The sequence below is a fragment of the Rhincodon typus genome, chromosome 21 (assembly GCF_021869965.1).
Source record: "Rhincodon typus isolate 14 chromosome 21, sRhiTyp1.1, whole genome shotgun sequence".
Taxonomy (NCBI): domain Eukaryota; kingdom Metazoa; phylum Chordata; class Chondrichthyes; order Orectolobiformes; family Rhincodontidae; genus Rhincodon; species Rhincodon typus.
The window spans coordinates 36,025,666-36,043,231 of NC_063352.1; the positions used below are offsets into that span (position 1 = coordinate 36,025,666).

Consider the following 17,566-nt stretch of genomic DNA (forward strand, 5'->3'; position numbering starts at 1 on the left):
AATCTACCCTGCATACCCTACATTTTACTATCCTCCATGTCCCTATCCAAGAGTTGCTTAAAAGTCTCTAAATTATCTGACTCCACTACCACTGCTGGCAGTGCATTCCACATGCCCACCACTCTCTGTGTGAAGAGCCTACCTCTGACATCTCCCCTATACCGGCCTCCAATCACCTTAAAATTATGGCCGCTCATAATAGTCACTTCCGCCCTGGGAAAAAGTGTCTGACTATCCACTCTATCTATGCCTCTCATCATCTTGTAAACCTCTATCAAGTCACCTCTCATCCTTCTTTGCTCCAATGAAAAAAGCCCCATTTCCTCTTTACTTAAGACAAGGCCCACAGATTCAAACATTAGTTATTTCAATCAACCTGTTCAAAAACATAACTGGGGAAAGTGGGATTTGGTTTCTAGCCCAAAGGTACAGGCACTACCAATGTACCGCAGGCTCCAGATTTAAACCTTATAAGGATGCAGTTATTAATCAGTAGGAGCTCCTGCTTGTGGAAACTTCAGTGCTTTCTGGCATGGAATGAAGCAGAAATTGCTGCTCCAAAATCTAACAAAGGATTTTGGAAACTGCAAGACAGTAAAGCCAGTGACCAAACCATACATTCTATACAGAGATTTCATTGTGAATATAGTTTTGCTTACCTACTTGCTGCTATGAAGACTTGCTGACAGGACCTGTAGTTGACAGCACCTAGACAATGGATTTCATGGCTTTTAATGGTCGTCAAAATCTTTTACAAGGAACAACCAGTAGCTGGGGACTTGCAGAGACTTCTCCATTGTATCAATCTTACTTCATTGTTAGAAAGTTCAAATCCTGCTCCAGGTATCTAAACTCATAATCCAATGGAGCACTGAATAAGTAAGTATTGTACCTGTCAAGATACCTCAGAACACCCTGTAATAATACTCATCAGGCATTTTACTACATTTAGTGGTGATATATAAACACAAATAATTGTTGACACAACATATACAGATGTTTGCAGGCAAGATTTAAAACTGTCCTGTAAATGAGTTGTGCAGTGCACTGTTGTTCCTGCTCCCACCAATTGAGCCCCACACTCCATCTGTGCATGACATGGTGGCACAGTGGTTTAGCACTGCTGCCTCATCGTGCCAGGGGCCTGGGTTTGATCCTAGTTTGGGCAACAAGTTTTGTTTACACATTCTCCCTGTGTCTGTGTCAGTGTCAGTATCCTCTAGGTACTGCGGTTTCCTCCCACAGTCCAAAGATTTACAGGTTAGGTGGATTGGCCATGGTAAATGTAGGTTATGGGGATTGGGTGGGCTGCTCTTTGGAAGGTTGGTGCAGAACTTGATAGGCTGAACGGCCTCTTTCCGTACTGTAGGGATTCTATGTCTATAGGCTCTTACCTATTAAGAGTTTCCCCATGTAATTCCTAGGTTCCACCAATTCTCTCAAGAATCCTCCACTTTATGCACTTTTTTTATTCACTCGGTGAATTTCTGCAGTGCATCTTGTCGCTAGTAGAAACTGCTGCTTCTGAACATTGGTGGTGGAAGAAGAAGTGAATGTTTGTGGATGAGCACTAACTGTTGGCTTGCTCTTGTGAGCCGTGTCACTCTCTCCTATGGAGGAGGTGCTGTTTTGGCTAGACAGCTGGTCTGTAATGCAGAGGGATCCCAACAGTTTGGGTTCAGTTTCTGCACTGGTAGAAGTTAACACGAAGGATTCTCATCCTCAGGCTATTACCTCGCCTGAAGTGTCGTGTTAAACCACCAGCATTCGTCACTCTTGTTTTATGAGAGAGTGATCCTGTACGATTATGGAGATTTACCTTTTCTTCAATCTAACATTGCAGCAGTGGGCGGTGCCTCTGATTGTCTGGTGGACGGGCGCACTGGCTGCGGGGATGTGTAAGGCGTGGCCCGGTCCCACCCCTCCCCTCCCCTCCCCTGCTAGGCTATTCCAGTCGTTCCCGGCTATTCGGACAGGTGGAGCAATCGTTGGTCTAGTGGCTGTTAGAGCGGGAGCAATGAACCGCTTCCGAAGCTCGAAATATAAGAACACGGCACCGCGGCTTCCGGGCCGGGCGGTGAGTATCAGAGAAGGGAACAATTACCCCACTAGAGGGTAAGAGGGAGGGTACTGGGGTGCTGTTCTGGTATAGGGCTGTTGGGGGCCGTACTCTGCCCTCGGTTTCCACTGCTCCTTCCCCACTTCCCTCCAGCCCATGTCCCTCCCTGGGTGTTGCAGGTACGGGCTCCCCCGGGACCTGGCCCTGTTACCCTTGAGGTTCAATTGCTGCGGAAGCCGTTGCTTCCTGTGAGGAAGTTGCAAAGATCGAGCTCCGAACGCTTTAACACAAATTCTGTTCTAGGTTGTCATAGAAGCAGCAGCAAAGAGAATTCTAGCCTCCTCACGCTTGCCTTTCTGTAGTGCCTTTCTCATTTTCGGGAGGTACTTCTGAAATGTAGTCAATGTTGCAAAGTAAATAACGGGACAGCCAATTTATGTACAGCAAGATCTAAAACAACAATGTGATAGTGACAAGTTTTCTAGATCATCTATTTTTGTGTTGCTGCTTGTATAATCAGTATTGGCTTGAATGTAAAAAATGTGCAGGGGGATATTTTATAACTACGTGAGTGGGCAGATAGGGATCCAGGTTCAATGTCTCCGCCAAAAGATTGAGTGCTGCCCTCTCTAACAGGTCATAGAATCGTACAGCACGGAAATAGGCCCTTTGGTCCAACTCATCCATGCTGAACAGGTTTCCAAAATTAACCTAGACTTATTTGCCAACATTTGGCCCATGTTTCTCTTAAACCCTTCCTGTTCATGTATGGATCCAGATGCCTTTTAAATGTGCCTCTGACACTCCATGGAAAATAGCCTCAGCCTATTTAACCTCTTCCTACAACTGAAGCCCTCCAACCCCAGCAACATTCTTGTAAATCTTTTCTGCACCCTTTCAAGTTTAACAACACTTTTCCTATAGCAGGGAGACCAGAATTGAATGCAGTATTCCAAAAGTGGCCTAACCAATGTCCTGTATAAGACCATAAGACAGAGGAGCAGAAATTAGGCCATTCGGCCCATTAAGTCTGTTCCACCATTCAATCATGGCTGATAAGTTCCTCAACCCCATTCTCCCGGTTTCTCCCCGTAACCCTTGATCTCCTTGATAATCAAGAATGTATCTATCTCTGTCTTAAATGTACTCAATGACCTGGCCTCCACAGCCTTCTGTGGCAGTGAATTCCGTAGATTCACCATTCTCTGGCTAAAGTAGTTTCTCCTTATCTCTGCTCTAAAAGGTCTTCCCTTTACTCTAAGGCTGTGCCCTTGGGTCCTAGTCTCTCCTATCAATGGAAGCATCTTCCCAACATCCACTTTGTCCAGCCATTCAGTATTCTGAAAGTTTCAATTAGATCCCCCCCCATCCTTCTAAACTCCAATGAGTACAGTCCCAGAGTCCTCAAACATTCCTCATATGTTAAGCTTTCCATTCCTGTGACCATTCTCGTGAACCTCCTCTGAACCTGCTCCTGGGCCAGTACATCCTTCCTGAGATATGGGGCCCAAAACTGCACACAATATGCCAAATATGGCCTGACCAGTGCCTTATAAAGCCCCAGTAGTACATCCCTGCTTTTATATTCAAGTCCTCTGCAGCATGACTTCCCAACTCCTGTACTCCATGCACTGGCTAATAAAGGCTGGTGTACCAAATGCTGCCTTCACTATCCTATCTACCTGCAACTCCATATTCAAGGAAGTATGAACCTGCACCCAAAGGTCTCTTTGTTCAGCAATACTCCCCATTAAGTACATAAGTTCTGCCCTGATTTGCCTTTCCAAAATGCAACACCTCACATTTATCTAAACTCAACTCCATCGCCCATCTGAACAAGGTCCTGTCGTATTCCTTTATTCATTCACGGGATGAAGGCATCACTGGCTAGAGCAGCACTTATTGCCCATCACTAATTGCCCAGAGGGCAGTTATGAATTAACCCTACTGCTGTGGGTCTGGAGTTGCATGTAGGCTAGACCAGGGAAGGATGGCAGTTTCCTTCCCTAAAGGGCATTAGTGAACCAGATGGGTTTTTCTGACAATTGGCAATGGTCATCATCCAGATATTTATTGAATTCAAATTCCACCATTTGCCATGGTGGGATTTGAATCCAGGTCCCCAGAATGTTACCTAGGTCTCTAGATTAACAGTCCAGCGATAGTACCACTAGGCCATTGCCTCCCCAATAATTTCTGAGATAACTTTCTTTATTGTTCACTACACCACCAATTTTGGTGTAATCTGCAAATTTACTAATTATTCCTCCTATAATTGCATCTAAATCATTTATATAAATGACAAAAAGCAGTGGACTGAGCACCGATCCTTGCGGCACACCGCTGGTTACAATCCACCACCACCACCACCACCCTCTGTCTCCTACCTTTAAGCCAATTTTGCATCCAAGTGACTAGTTCTCCCTGGATTCCATGTGATCTAACCTTACTAAGCAGTGTACCATCTTGTCAAGCGCCTTGTTGACAATCATAATCTGTATGCTGGGTGTAGGCAGGGTCAAAAGGCTTGACAAGATCTTTCATGCATCAGTTGAAGTATTTTGAATACTATCCTCTTATCAGAGGAGTCATTCTGTGCTAGCAGTGCATGTTTAGAAGCTCCGGGGTTGGGGGGGGGCGCGAGAAAAGGTGCTAATTGAGGATTTCACGTTTAGACTTTGTATTAATCCCTGTTCTATTTGTTAAAATCCCTTAAAGGTTAGCATTTTAAATACTGATGGGGCTAGGCTTCATTGTGTAAAATCTCACCATTTCTCATGGTGGTATTGAGTGAAGTGTGAAACAGAGTGCTGGTAATTTGATGAGTAAGCCAGCACAGCAGGGAAGGGAAGGAGGTGCACCTTTGCTTTGCTGCTTCTACTTTTTCACTATCTTAAAATTTGATTGTTATTCTATTGGGGGGAGCGGGGAAGCTAACGTTTGAGTATCAGTCCAGTGGTTAAAAGCTATTCTATTCGTAAGGTTTTAAATAGTACATAGACTGAATGAAAACAATAAAATATGTAAAATAAACTTGAACAAATTATTTTAGTTAATGAAAACATTAAGGATAGAAGGGCAGGTAATGTGTCATGGCTGCAGCATTTGGGAGCTTCTGGATGCTAGTATGATCCAGCCCAGACATGTCTGTAGTAATAGTTTATAGCTGGAACGGCTTCTGTTCTGTTTGTGCTGGAGGATAAATCCCAGATATTGTGACATCAGGAAGGGACATTGTCACACTGCTATTTTGTACTAGGACATGATCACAACCATTAGAATAGGGAAAGGAGGGTGATACTGTAAATGAGGGCATAAGTGTTAGAGCATTAGCGTTTGCACAGGTTTAATGTTCTTTCTGTTTGTTTGGATGAGCTGGAGATAGTATAATGAGAGACAGTAGACACTGTTCTATGTAGCCTAAAGCATGAGGCCAATAGACTATGTTGTCTACCTGGTGCCAAGATTTGGGACGTTTGTTCAGGATACTAGGAAGGAGGTTCTGCTTAGACAGATATGAGGAGCAGGCACCACACTGGAGAGCAGAAACTTAAAGGTAATGATCTCTGGTTTATTATGTGAACCAAAGGCACATTGGCAGAAGACACAAGACTAGTGGTTTTTGACTTGAAAGCTAATGCGGGGAAAATGAGTTCTGGTTCATGGAGCACTGGCATCAGTACTTGAGAAACATGGGCTATACTGTTAGAATGATCTACACCTAAAAAGTGCCTTGACCAATGCTCTAGCAAATCTTTTAACGAGGGAAGTAGAGAGGTCTTTTAAACTAAATAGTGGAGGTGGTACAAAAAGACAAATCTAAAGGGTCTGTAGCATTCATAGTAGGTAATAGAAATGGTTTACTGGATTAATGAGCAGATTGTGCTAAAGGATGGGTTGGACAGACTGGGCTTATTTTTAGTGGTGTGTGATTGAGTGGATTGAGGTGTGACTTGATTTAAGTATTTAAGATCCTGACAAAATGGATGTAGAATGGATTTTACTCCGGCGGGTAGGTCCAGAACTAGTGGGGCTGTTTTAAAGTTAGGGGTCAACCTTTTAGGAGATGAGAATTTTTTTCTGCTTTGCAACTGTGAGAGTTTGGAACTGTCTACATCAAGGTGTTATAAATGGGATCATCAAATAATTTTAAAGCAGAAGTAGGTTGATTCCCTCGCCAACAAGAATTTAAGGTTATGGGCCTCGATGAGGATTAGAATTTGAAATACAAAGCAACCAGGATCTTATTGAATAGTGGAGCAGACACGAGGGGTGAATGGTCTGCTTCTGCTCCTAATTGTATGTTAGAATGTATGCTGGATAATTCCACAAAATAATATTTTAACTGCTGTCAATGTAACATCTCTGCAAGCTCAGTATTAGCCTATTGGGAAGTAGGACAGTTGTAGGCCAAAACAGATTAAGTTCTGTTCTGCAAGTAATCAGAAAACAGGCCTGGGAGAAACAAACAAAGTATTATTCTTTACTTGATATATTTTGCACGTGAAAGTAACTTTTCGGCTTAATTGCTTTGAGACAAGATGATGATATTGCATAAGTTAAGCATAAAGAATACCTTTAAGGGCAAATATTCCAGAGTCGAGCCAGTGCTGAGTGCAGAAAGTAGTTTTTGTGATGTGATTTGTTAACTGGTGACTAAACAATGGTTATGACATTGAACTGGAACTGGTCCAATCATATGTTTGCAAGTACATGATTTGGCTAATTCCATTGTAGCCTTCCTATTGAGCAATTTGCATTTACATTAATAAAGAGTTAGTATTTTATCTGTCAGTGTACTGCAGGGAATTTCTAAATTGGTATTGGTTTCTAGTTCTGTCCTTTATCTTCGTTTTATGACTTGTTGGTAAAGTACCTTTTAAAGGTGTCATATATATGGTGCCTTGCATAGTAAGCGCAGGACACCTTTATCATTCACATCCCTCCAGGCATAAACTCAAAGGGATCAGTTGCAATCAGTGGGTTCAAGTCTTGCAGTAGATCTGGAAATGAATGATTAACTTTTCACCTGGGGACTTTGGATGAGAACGAAACAATAACATTTTCTTACAACTATCTATTTACAAGCTAGGTTGCTCAGTCAACAATCAATTTTTGAAACTTATTGTTCTGAGCACTAATTGTTACAAATGCAGAATTTTGCCAGACAGTTGTGCTTTAAACTGGCTCCCTTGAATTCAAAGTGAAATAGGGTAGCTTGAAAGATGGCATGTGACCTCATACTAAATCTGTCCAGTGCCAGACTTGTGAGACCTGTTGCCATAGGGTCAAGGGTGTAGGTTAAATGTTTTGAAAGTGATGTGCAAGTTTTAGCATCTTGACAGAAAGGAGGAGGCAGCTCTCCTTTCTGTGTACAGCCTCTTGAAGTCAGTCAGTTGGAGAGATTTGGGGGAGAAGACCTATAGTAGGTGCTGCTCGGCCAGGCAGAGGGAATAGGCTGTGTTTTTGCTTTAATTGCCCAGCAAGGTGTTGTGAAGACTGATTTCGGGACCAAAGAAAGGAGTTGGATGGAGGGTTAAAGACCAAAGAATTACCAGATGGTGCCTTGCTGCTTGCACTCTAGTTGACCCTTAAATCCTCCCTGAAACAGGGTAGCATACCACTCAGTTGTTTTAAACTATTACAGTGCAGTCAAAGACGAACTCATTTGGAAGCACCATCAGATATTGACATAGAAACTGAAAACTAAAATGGCAGCTCTTCAAAGTTCTGCTTATGATTTTTATAAAAATTGGGAGAGCTGTTGTACAGACTGTTTTTTGATCAGCCTCTTGTATTCATACGCAGTCATGCTGAATCATTCCATGCAGCCAATATCCCTGATACCGTCATCACCATTCCTTTCTGTCCTGTACCACCAGCAGTGATAGTTCAGTGGTATACAGTGAGGAGGAAGTTGCCCTGAAAGTCTTCAATGTTAACTTCAGGCCCCTGAAGTCTCATGGCGTTAGGTCAAATGTGAGTAAGGAAACTTCCTACTACCCACAACATTGCCCGTTCAACTGTTGGAATAGTATCCATGTTGAACACCAACTGGATGAAGCACTGAGGGTGGCAAAGATACAGTGTACTCTGCATCAACGACCTTTCCCCTTTCATAATGTTAGAATTGGGGTCATTTGCAGATTGTGCAATATGTACTTGTGACTTCTGAAGTACTGGCACAACGTCTGCCTATCTGCAGCAAGGCCTGGATATTTTTCAGGCTGGGCAAGTCCATGGCACACAAATACCAGGGAATTATCATCTAAACAAGTGAGGATCTAATCATGCCCACGTGGCGTTCGATGGCATTACCATCGTTGAATCCAACACTTTTGAGATCCCTGAGTTTACCAATCATAAGAAACTGAATAGAATTAACCAGTTATACAAATATTGTGATTACAAAAACCGGTCAGAAGGTGGGAATTCTGCAATGAGTAACGACTCCCTGACTACCCAAAACCTATCCACCCCCTACAAGGCACAATTCAGGAGTATAATGGAATATTCTCCACTTGTCTGAATAGATGTAGTTCCAACAGCACTCAAAGCTCCATGTCATCCAGGACAAAGCAGTCTCATCAGTTGGTACCAAATACACCACCTTAAACATTCACTCTTTCCACCACTGCACAGTATTAATAAGATGCTCTGCAGCAACTTATTGGCCCTTTTTTGGCACATTCCAAACCTACTATCTACAACTACCAGGATAACAGATGCATGGAAACAACATGATCTGCAAGTTACCATCCACCTCTGTACTATTCGTACTACTCTGTTTTCTATAGGTACTCACTTACTTTTAAGCAACGACTCTAATTCTAGATTCTTAAGATAGAATACCCTGTCCACATCTACCTTGCCAAGGCCAAGTCACCGCCAAGGCCAAGTCACAAGAATAACCAGATCCCATTGCATCTCAGAGCTCTGCAGTCTCTCCTTGTTTAGATAACATGTTTCCTTTCATTCTTCCTGCCAAATTGAACAATTACACATTTTTCTAGACTATATTGCAATTGCCAGACTTTTGCCCTCCCGCTTAACCTACCGATATTCCTTTGTAGCTTTCTTAAGTCCTGATCGTAGTTTATTTTCTTACCTATTTTTGTGTCATCACCACATTTGGCAACTACATCATCTGTTCCTTCATCCAAGTTGTTGAAATAAATTATAAACAGTGAGGTTCCTTCACTGGTCCCTGTGGCACACCACTTGTTACATATCAATTTCATTTAGAAGACTCATTTATGTCTATTGTGCTTCCTGTTAGCCAGCTAATCCTCTATTTATGCCAATATACTTGATACCCCTACATTGTGAGCTTTTCTTATCTGCAATAACATTTAATATGGCACCTTTATGAAATGCTTTATGGAAATCTACGTACAATGAATCCACTAGTTCCCTTTTATCCACAAAACATTACATCCTTTAAACTTCGATCCATTGGTTAAACATGATTTCTGTTTCACAAAACCGTGTTGACTGTCTGATTACCTTGTAATTTTCTGAGTACCCTGCTATAACCTTTTTTAATAATGGCTTCTAACATTTTCCTTATGACAAATATTAAGCTAACTGACCTGTAGTTTATAGCTTTCTGTTTTCCTTTTCTGAATAAAAGAATTTTTTGCTAACTTCCAATTTAATGGGACCCTCCCCAAATCAAAGAAATTTTGGAAAATCAAAAGCAATGCCTCAACTATCTCACTAGCTACTTCTTTTAAGACCTTAGGATGAAGTCTATCGAGTCCTGGGCACTTGTCAGTTCGCAGTTCCAACAATTTACTCTATCAGTTCCCCAGTTAACTGTAATTCATTTGCGTTCCTACCTCCCTTCCAAGTTAATGATTTATTGCTGCTTTTGGCATGTTAGTTGTATCCTCAATAGTCAAGACTCACCCAAAGTACCTGTCTATTTCATTTGTCATCTCTTTATTTTCCATTGTTAATTCTTCAGGATCACTTTCTTAATTTTTATTTTTAAAATATCTATAGGAATTCTTGCATTCTGTGTTTATATTTCTGGCTAGCTTTCTCTTGTACTGTAATTTTTCTCTAATTGTTTAATCGTTCTTTAGTCTTTTTGATATTCTGTTCATTCTTCGGATTTGCCACCTGACTTTACACAAATAGTGTGTTTGGAGCAGGTGGGATTGAACCCGAATCTCCACAGGTAGAGACATTACTGCTGCACCACACGACCCCTCTATATGCTTGTTCTTTATGTTCAACACTATTTTTGACCTTTCTAGTTAACCATGGACGGTGCATCTGTGCCTTGGAAGTTTTCTTATTTATTGGACTAATTTATTCAGTGTTTTTTGAAGTATTTCCTTAACTGCCTGCTATTACATTTCTATTGACCCATCTATTAATCAGATTTTCCAATTCTGTTTAGTGAGCTCTGATTTCATGTCCTAATAATTGCCTTTATTAAGTTTTATGCTTTGGTCTTGGAGGGGAGAGAGCACATTTGTAGTTTCCTCTACATTGGGATGATGACTCTCAGACTGAGCTACCGCTTTGCAGAACACCTACGTTCTGTCTGGAAAAATGACCCCCAGTTTCCAGTTGCCTGTCACTTTGACACACGACTGTGTTCCCATGCCAGCATTGCTGTCGTAGGCCTGCTGAGGTGCTCCAGTGAAGCTCAGCGCAAGCTGGAAGAATGACACCTCATCCCACAGTCAGGACCTTGTAGCCTTCAGGACTCAACATCGAGTTTAAAAATTTTAGAGCGTAAATGTCACCCTCTGTGTCTATTAACCACCCCCACACTCCAACTCCTGTCATGAGAGAGGTTGCTTTCATTTAAGACAAACTATTTTCAATTACGCATAGCCCCATTATCACCTATCTTGCTTCTGTATTTCCCAGGCTTGCTATAAACAGTCCCTTTGTCTGCTACCTGTCTGTCCACCTAAATACCCAACTCCAAATATTAACTGTTTTCTCTCCACAGATACTGTGAGATTTGCTGAGTTTCTCTAGCAATTTCTGTTTTTGTGTGGCTCTACAACATGCTGTTCAAAACAACTATTCTGAAAATACCTATGAACTCCTTATCTAAGCTAGCATTGCCTATTTGACTTCTCCAGTTTATACGTAGATTAAAGTCTCCTATGATTATCAATATGGCCATCTGATACGCTCCCATTATTCTTTCCTTTATGCTCCACCCCTGTGGTTACTGTTAGGGGCCTGTATGCCACTCCCACAAGTGATGATGACTTACCTTTATCGTTTCTCATCTCCTACCTAAAGTGTTTCCACGCTTTACTTTCCTGAACTTTGGTTATCCTTCCATTGTACTAATGCCATCATTATCTAATAGAATCACCCCTCCACCTTTTCAGGAGGTAATGTGTTAAGTGAACTTTAGGAATCCAGATCAAGGACCTGTGGAATTGTTTGGGCTGCTAGGGCAAATGATGTTTTCTGTTACCTGATGTTCAGGCTGTTCCTTTAGAGGACAAACATTTGACTAAAAAGCTGAAGGGAAAAGAGATTAACACTTGGATGATATGGAGAGAAAGCTTGTGATGGGAGACGGTCTCTAAGCCGTTTGTGTATACCTTTTGTTTGAGAGTTGACTTTTAAGGATTCCATGTGCTGTGCGTATACTATGTTGTAATTCTGATTGGCAGTCAGTCTATTATAGGTTTATTAGCTGTACACACCAAACAGTCAGTTGGTTTACTAAAAAGTCTGCATCATAATTTGTGTTTAACAATTGTAAGTACTAACCCATGGGATGGGAAATGCAGGGTTACAGGGATAGAGTGGGGGGATGAGTTTGGGTGGGATGTTCTTCAGAAGGTTGGTGTGGATTCGATGGGTTGAATGGCCTGCTTTCTTGCTGTAGGGATTCTGAGTTATCCCTGATAAGTGATTATTAGACAATGATCATAGAATGGTGAACAACATTGGAAAACTATTTTGATAAGCCTATCATACTTGATAGTAAAGTTTGTCTACCAGTGAAACGCATGGTCAACAGTGTTAAATTGTGCTGAAGTATATGAGACAGTGCTCAATGTCTTCACTTGTTACAGCATCAGTAAAATACAGCTTGCTCTAAGCAGATGTATATTAAGAGACTAGTTTAACTCACTAGAGAAAGGCAAGTGATCAGATTGTGTGCTATATCGATAGCAGGCAAGGGTGGATCAAAGGGATTCTGTCAAGATATCTACAAAATTCCTGTGTTTAAATACGGACACTACACAATGAACTGAAATTAAAATGTTTACAGTTTTCAGGACTGTGTTTTGTCAATTGGGAGCATGTGATGCAGAAAAGCAAGCTATTAAGATTTGCTTAGCAATTGGGAACGAAGGTCAACACAGACTTGTAACATTAGGATTAATGGTTGAAGAGCTAAAAGATTCCCAAATGAGAGAGGGCACACTAGAAGATGAAATTGGAGTCAGATTAAAGTTCCATATTCATTGACTGGAATTTATCTCATTCAGACTGAAACCTACAGAATTCATCAGCCTCTGAGCTAATGCAGAGAAAAGCGCTTATGATTTTTCAGCTGAGGAGCTAGCATACATAACTGTGTTAGTGATTGCTTCCACCCACTTGACGATTGAGAGACATCTAATGTTTAAGAGTTCAACTAGCATGGAGGCAAGTATGAAGTGATTCTTGCAGGTTGAAGCAGCTTTCACATCCTAAGTACAAACTCCACAGCTGACACAATCATGAGAACACCCAAACAGAGCAAGAGACATGCAAGTGTGACCATCTTCATGCACAAAGGTAATGTCCAGATTTCAACCAATTTTGCAAGGTGTGTGATAGTAAAACCAGTGGTAGAAATTGTATACAAGAGGAAAGGCTACAAAGAGTAGTGCACCAGCCCAAATAGATCACATGCAAGGAATATCTTCAAGCTGCAGCGAAGACCAACCATTCCGCTAATGACGTATACATGAAGTGATTGACGAACCGAATCTGACTATATACATGGAGAGGCAAAGACCAATGAACACTTTTCACACTCTCCATTTTATGGGAAACATCAACGTCAGTTCAAAGTTTTTGCAGAAATTCGAAAGATCTATCTTAAGAAAACTAATGACCACACATTATTGGCTAATAATGACACGGTGCCAAGTGCCACGGTCTTATCCTCCTGAATTCTTAAAAAATTCTAAAGTCACCATCATGAGATCTGGATGTATCAGCAAATTAATTGTGTTATAGGGATTCAGGCTGGATTTCTATTGTAAATAGTTGAGCTTGCTTTTTGGAAGGAAGAGAATGTTATATGTTTGTACCTTGTGTTTAAAAAGTTCACTTTTAAGGACTTGTGCTATGTGTATACTTTGCCTGGAAGTTAGTCTGCTTTGCACCTTCAAGCTCTAAGCACTACAGAAATCAGTTGGCTTGCTGTACTGTCTGCTATGTAATGTGTTGTATTGTTTAAAATAAATGTATCTACTGAGTTAATCAATCCCTGATGAGCATTTGATTTTTAAACCATTATCATTAATATGACAGACTGGTATGATATGGAAAGAAAGACCACAATGGTAGCAGTGACATGGGGAGAAGGAACATTTGCAAAACAGGTGCATATACTCCTGGTCGTGAGGTCAAGTTGGGAAATTTTACTGTTTTTGGAAAGAATGATTAGAATAGGTAGCTTTCAGGCACAGTGCTGTAAATCTTATTTTTTCTGCCCTTGCAGGACTGGATCAATGACATTAAATCAAACTCTGCTGCCTCCTATGGGAATCATATCAAATCAAGCTGTGCCTTCATCGCCTTCAATGCACACAGCCCAGGTAAGACCAAGAAACAGACTACAGCGATTTCAGTATGTGAAGCCCTCCCAATACAAACATATGAACATGCATGTCGGCTCTGCTATCTAATAAAATCATGGCTGATCTGATTGTTTCTGTCACCTCAAGTCTGATCACCTTTCACTCCCTTACCAAGAATCTATCTACTTCTGCCTTAAAAATACTGTTTTTTTGAGTTAACGGTCCAAAAACTCATGAGTCTGAGAGAAAATAAATTCTCATCTCTGACTTAAGTATATGTCCCTTTGAATTTTTAAACAGTTGCTCCTTGTTTTGGATTCTTCTGTTTCAATCAACTCTCGCCACCTTATACCCCAGAAGTTCACTAGTTCTCTTTAACTAGTTTCGCTTTCATGCCCTTTATAATTGCCTTTATTTAAGTTTAAAAATACTAGTCTTAGACTGCTCAGAGATAGCAACAGCTGCAGATGCTGGAGTCCGAGACGACACAATGTGGAGGTACGTTCTGGAACTACAATCAACCTTACCTCAGCTCGGAGCTTCTTTCTCCCAGACCTGCAAAGGGCCTCTTCTGCTTTTCATTCTGCACAGGATCCACACCCTCAACCAACTCTTTTTCTCCACCCTATCTGACATCAAAAACTGTAAGTACACTAAACTTGCTTGTGCTTACCACCAAACACAGACCTCTTCCACCACCCCAGAACCCAACCCAACTGGGACCTCCCTCTCAATGTGCCCGGTGCCATTAACCATGCGGTTACCTGGGCCTGTCCTGCTGATGTCCCCAACCTCGTCACTTTTGCTGATGCTGTTCACGTCACTCCCACCGCCACTCCTGACGCCGATGATGCCACTGACACAGTCTCCACCCCTGTTGCCAGCTCCAACTCTCGACCCAACCCCAGCCCCAAGCCCGCCTGGGTCTTCACCATTCCCCCAGACCTCCCCCCTCACGGAGAATGAACGGTCAGTCCTCAGCAAAGGAGTCACCTTCATTTCCCTTCACCCACACGTCAATGAATCCATTCATGTTGAACTCTTCTTCCGCCGCCTCTGTGCCTGTTTATTTGACCCACCCTCTGCAGACCCCTTATCACGCCTCCAATAAACCCCATCCTCCTGGACACCATCCCATGGCCTCCTACCCTCCCTCGACTTCTTCGTTTCCAGTTGCCGTCGCGACATCGAACACCTCAATCTCTCTATCCCTCACATTCACTCCAATCTCTTTCCCCCACAGAACGTGCAGCCCTCTGCTCCCTCCGCTCCAACCCTAACCTCACTATCAAACCCGCAGATTGGGGGGGGTGGGGGCTGCGGGCGTGGTAGTGGTATGGCACACTGACCTTTACATCGCCAAGGCCAGGCGCCAATTCCCAACTCTCTGACACCTCCTACAGCCCCTTCGATAAGGACTGGACCCCTGACCACCAAACCATTGTCTCTCAGATCATTCATAACCTCATTACTCGGGTGACCTCTCACCCACTGCTTCCAGCCTCACTGTGTTCCCCAACCCCGCAGCGCCCATTTCTATCTCCTTCCCAAAATCCACAAACCTGACTGCCCCAGCTGACCCATTGTCTCTGCCTACTCCTGCCCCACTGAACTTATCTCCACTTACCTTGATTCTGTCTTTTTCCCCCCCGGTCCAGGAACTCCCCACCTACGCCTGGGGCACCATCCACCCCCTCCACCTCCTCCAAGACTTCCAATTCCCTGGACCCAACACCTCATCTTCACTATGGACATCCAATCCCTCTACACTTGTATCCCCCATGCAGATGGCCTAAAAGCCCTCCGCTTCTTCTCCTGCAGGCCCAACCAGTTATTCTCCACTGACCCCCTCATCTGCTTAACAGAACTTGTCCTTACCCTGAACAACTTCTCCTTTACTCCCACTTCCAATAGACTAAGAGGGTGGCCACAGGTCCAAGCTGTGCCTGCCTCTTCGTTGGATACGTAGAACAGTCCCTTTTCCGCTGTTACACTGGCGCCATTCTCCACCTCTTCCTCCGCTACATTGATGACTATTGGCGCTGCCTCAACTTTACTAACACCTTTCACCCCAACCTCAAATTCACCTGGATCATCTCCGATACCTCCCTCCCTTTCCTGGATCTCTACATCTCCATCTCTGGTAACCACCTCAACACCGATATCTATTTCAAGCCCTCCCCGACTCCCGTAGCTACCTGGACTACACCTCCTTCCACCCGGCCTCCTGCAAGAATGCGATCCCATACTCCCAATTCCTCTGCCTTGCCGCATCCGCTCCCAAGATGGAGTGTTCTGCTTCAGGATTAACCAAACCTGCCCCCACCCCCCAACCCACCACCGTGATCAGAATTGCCCTCAACTGCATCTCTTGCATTTCCCTGGTCCTGTCATATCACCCACCAACCTCCGCATCCAGCATATCATTCTCTGCCACCTAGAGTCCAACCCCATTACCAAAGAGATATTTCCCTCCCCACTCCTATCTGCCTTTCGTAGGGACCCTTCACTCCGTGACTCCCTCGTCTGCTTCACACTCCCCACTAACCCCACCACACCCGGCACCTTTCCCTGCAACCGCAGGAAGTGCTACACCTGCCCCCACACCTCCATTCAAGGTCCAATGCAAACCTTTCATATCTAGCAGAAGTTCACCTGTACATCCTCCAACCTGGTCTACTGTATCTGTTGCTCCCGATGTGGCCTCCTCTACATCGGTGAGACCAAGCGTAGACTTGGGGAGCATTTCGTAGAGCATCTGTGCTCTGTACGCACCAAATGACAACACCTTCCAGTCACCAGCCATTTGAACTCTCCTCCCACTTCCTGGGTGACATGTCCATCCTGGGCCGCCTCCAGTGCCTCAATGATATCACCCCAAACTGGAGGAGCAACACCTCATATTCCGCCTCGGGAGCCTACAGCCCGGAGGCCTAAACGTGGAATTCACCAGTTTTAAAATCTCCTCACCCCGTGTCTAAGCCTCCGTCTCATCCCCACCTTCTTGACCAGACACCACCTGTCCATCATCTTCCCCACCTATCCCCCCCCCCCCTCCCACTGACCAATCCCCCCCCCCCCCTACCAGCATATCACCACCTCCCCTTCCTTTCCCCAGCCTCACCCCTCCTCCTTCCTGCCTCCAGACCTGACACAACCTGTCCATCTTCTCTCCCACCTATCTGCTCCACTCTTCCCACCGACCAATTCCCACCACACCCTACTACGTTCACCTTCACTATCTCATTTATCTTCTCCAACCCCCCCCCCGCTCCTCCTCTCTATTTATTTCCCAGCTCCCTTCCCCCTCCCCATTTCTGAAGAAGGATCCTGACCCGAAATGTCAACTTTCCTGCTCCTCTGATGCTGCCTGGCCTGCTGTGTTCCTCCGGCTCCATACTGTGTTGTCTTTAGTCTTAGACTAACTCTTCTGTCCTTCAAACTGAATGTGAATTTCAAATGCATTCTGATTGCTGCTTCCTAGTAGTAATTTCAGTGTGAGGTAATTTATTAATCCTGTCTTGTTTCACAATACCAGATCTAGCACAGTCCGCAAAAAGTTTCTTTATAACAGCACAATCTCAAAAATATTCTATGAACTCATCCAGGCCATCATTTCCCAATTTGATATTTCTACCCTGTATCTAACTTAAGATCCCCCACAGTTATTGGCATACCCCTCTAATAAGCACCTATTTTTTTCTTCCTTTTATGC

At 43.4% G+C, this 17,566-nt stretch overlaps 1 protein-coding gene across 3 annotated transcripts in view; it reads left to right on the top strand.

Moving 5' to 3' along the window:
• The first annotated feature begins 1,942 nt into the window (after positions 1-1,942).
• The window catches only part of coro7 (coronin 7), a 137,533-nt gene continuing 121,909 nt past the window's right edge, over positions 1,943-17,566 (top strand). For all 3 annotated transcript variants that reach the window (XR_007264353.1, XM_048609371.1, XM_048609372.1), the window contains exons 1-2: positions 1,943-2,077; positions 13,773-13,869. Coding sequence is in view for 2 of the 3 variants with exons in the window: in XM_048609371.1 (XP_048465328.1) it covers positions 2,018-2,077; positions 13,773-13,869 (157 nt within the window). In the remaining variant the exon portion in view is untranslated. The remainder of the gene's footprint in view (positions 2,078-13,772; positions 13,870-17,566) is intronic.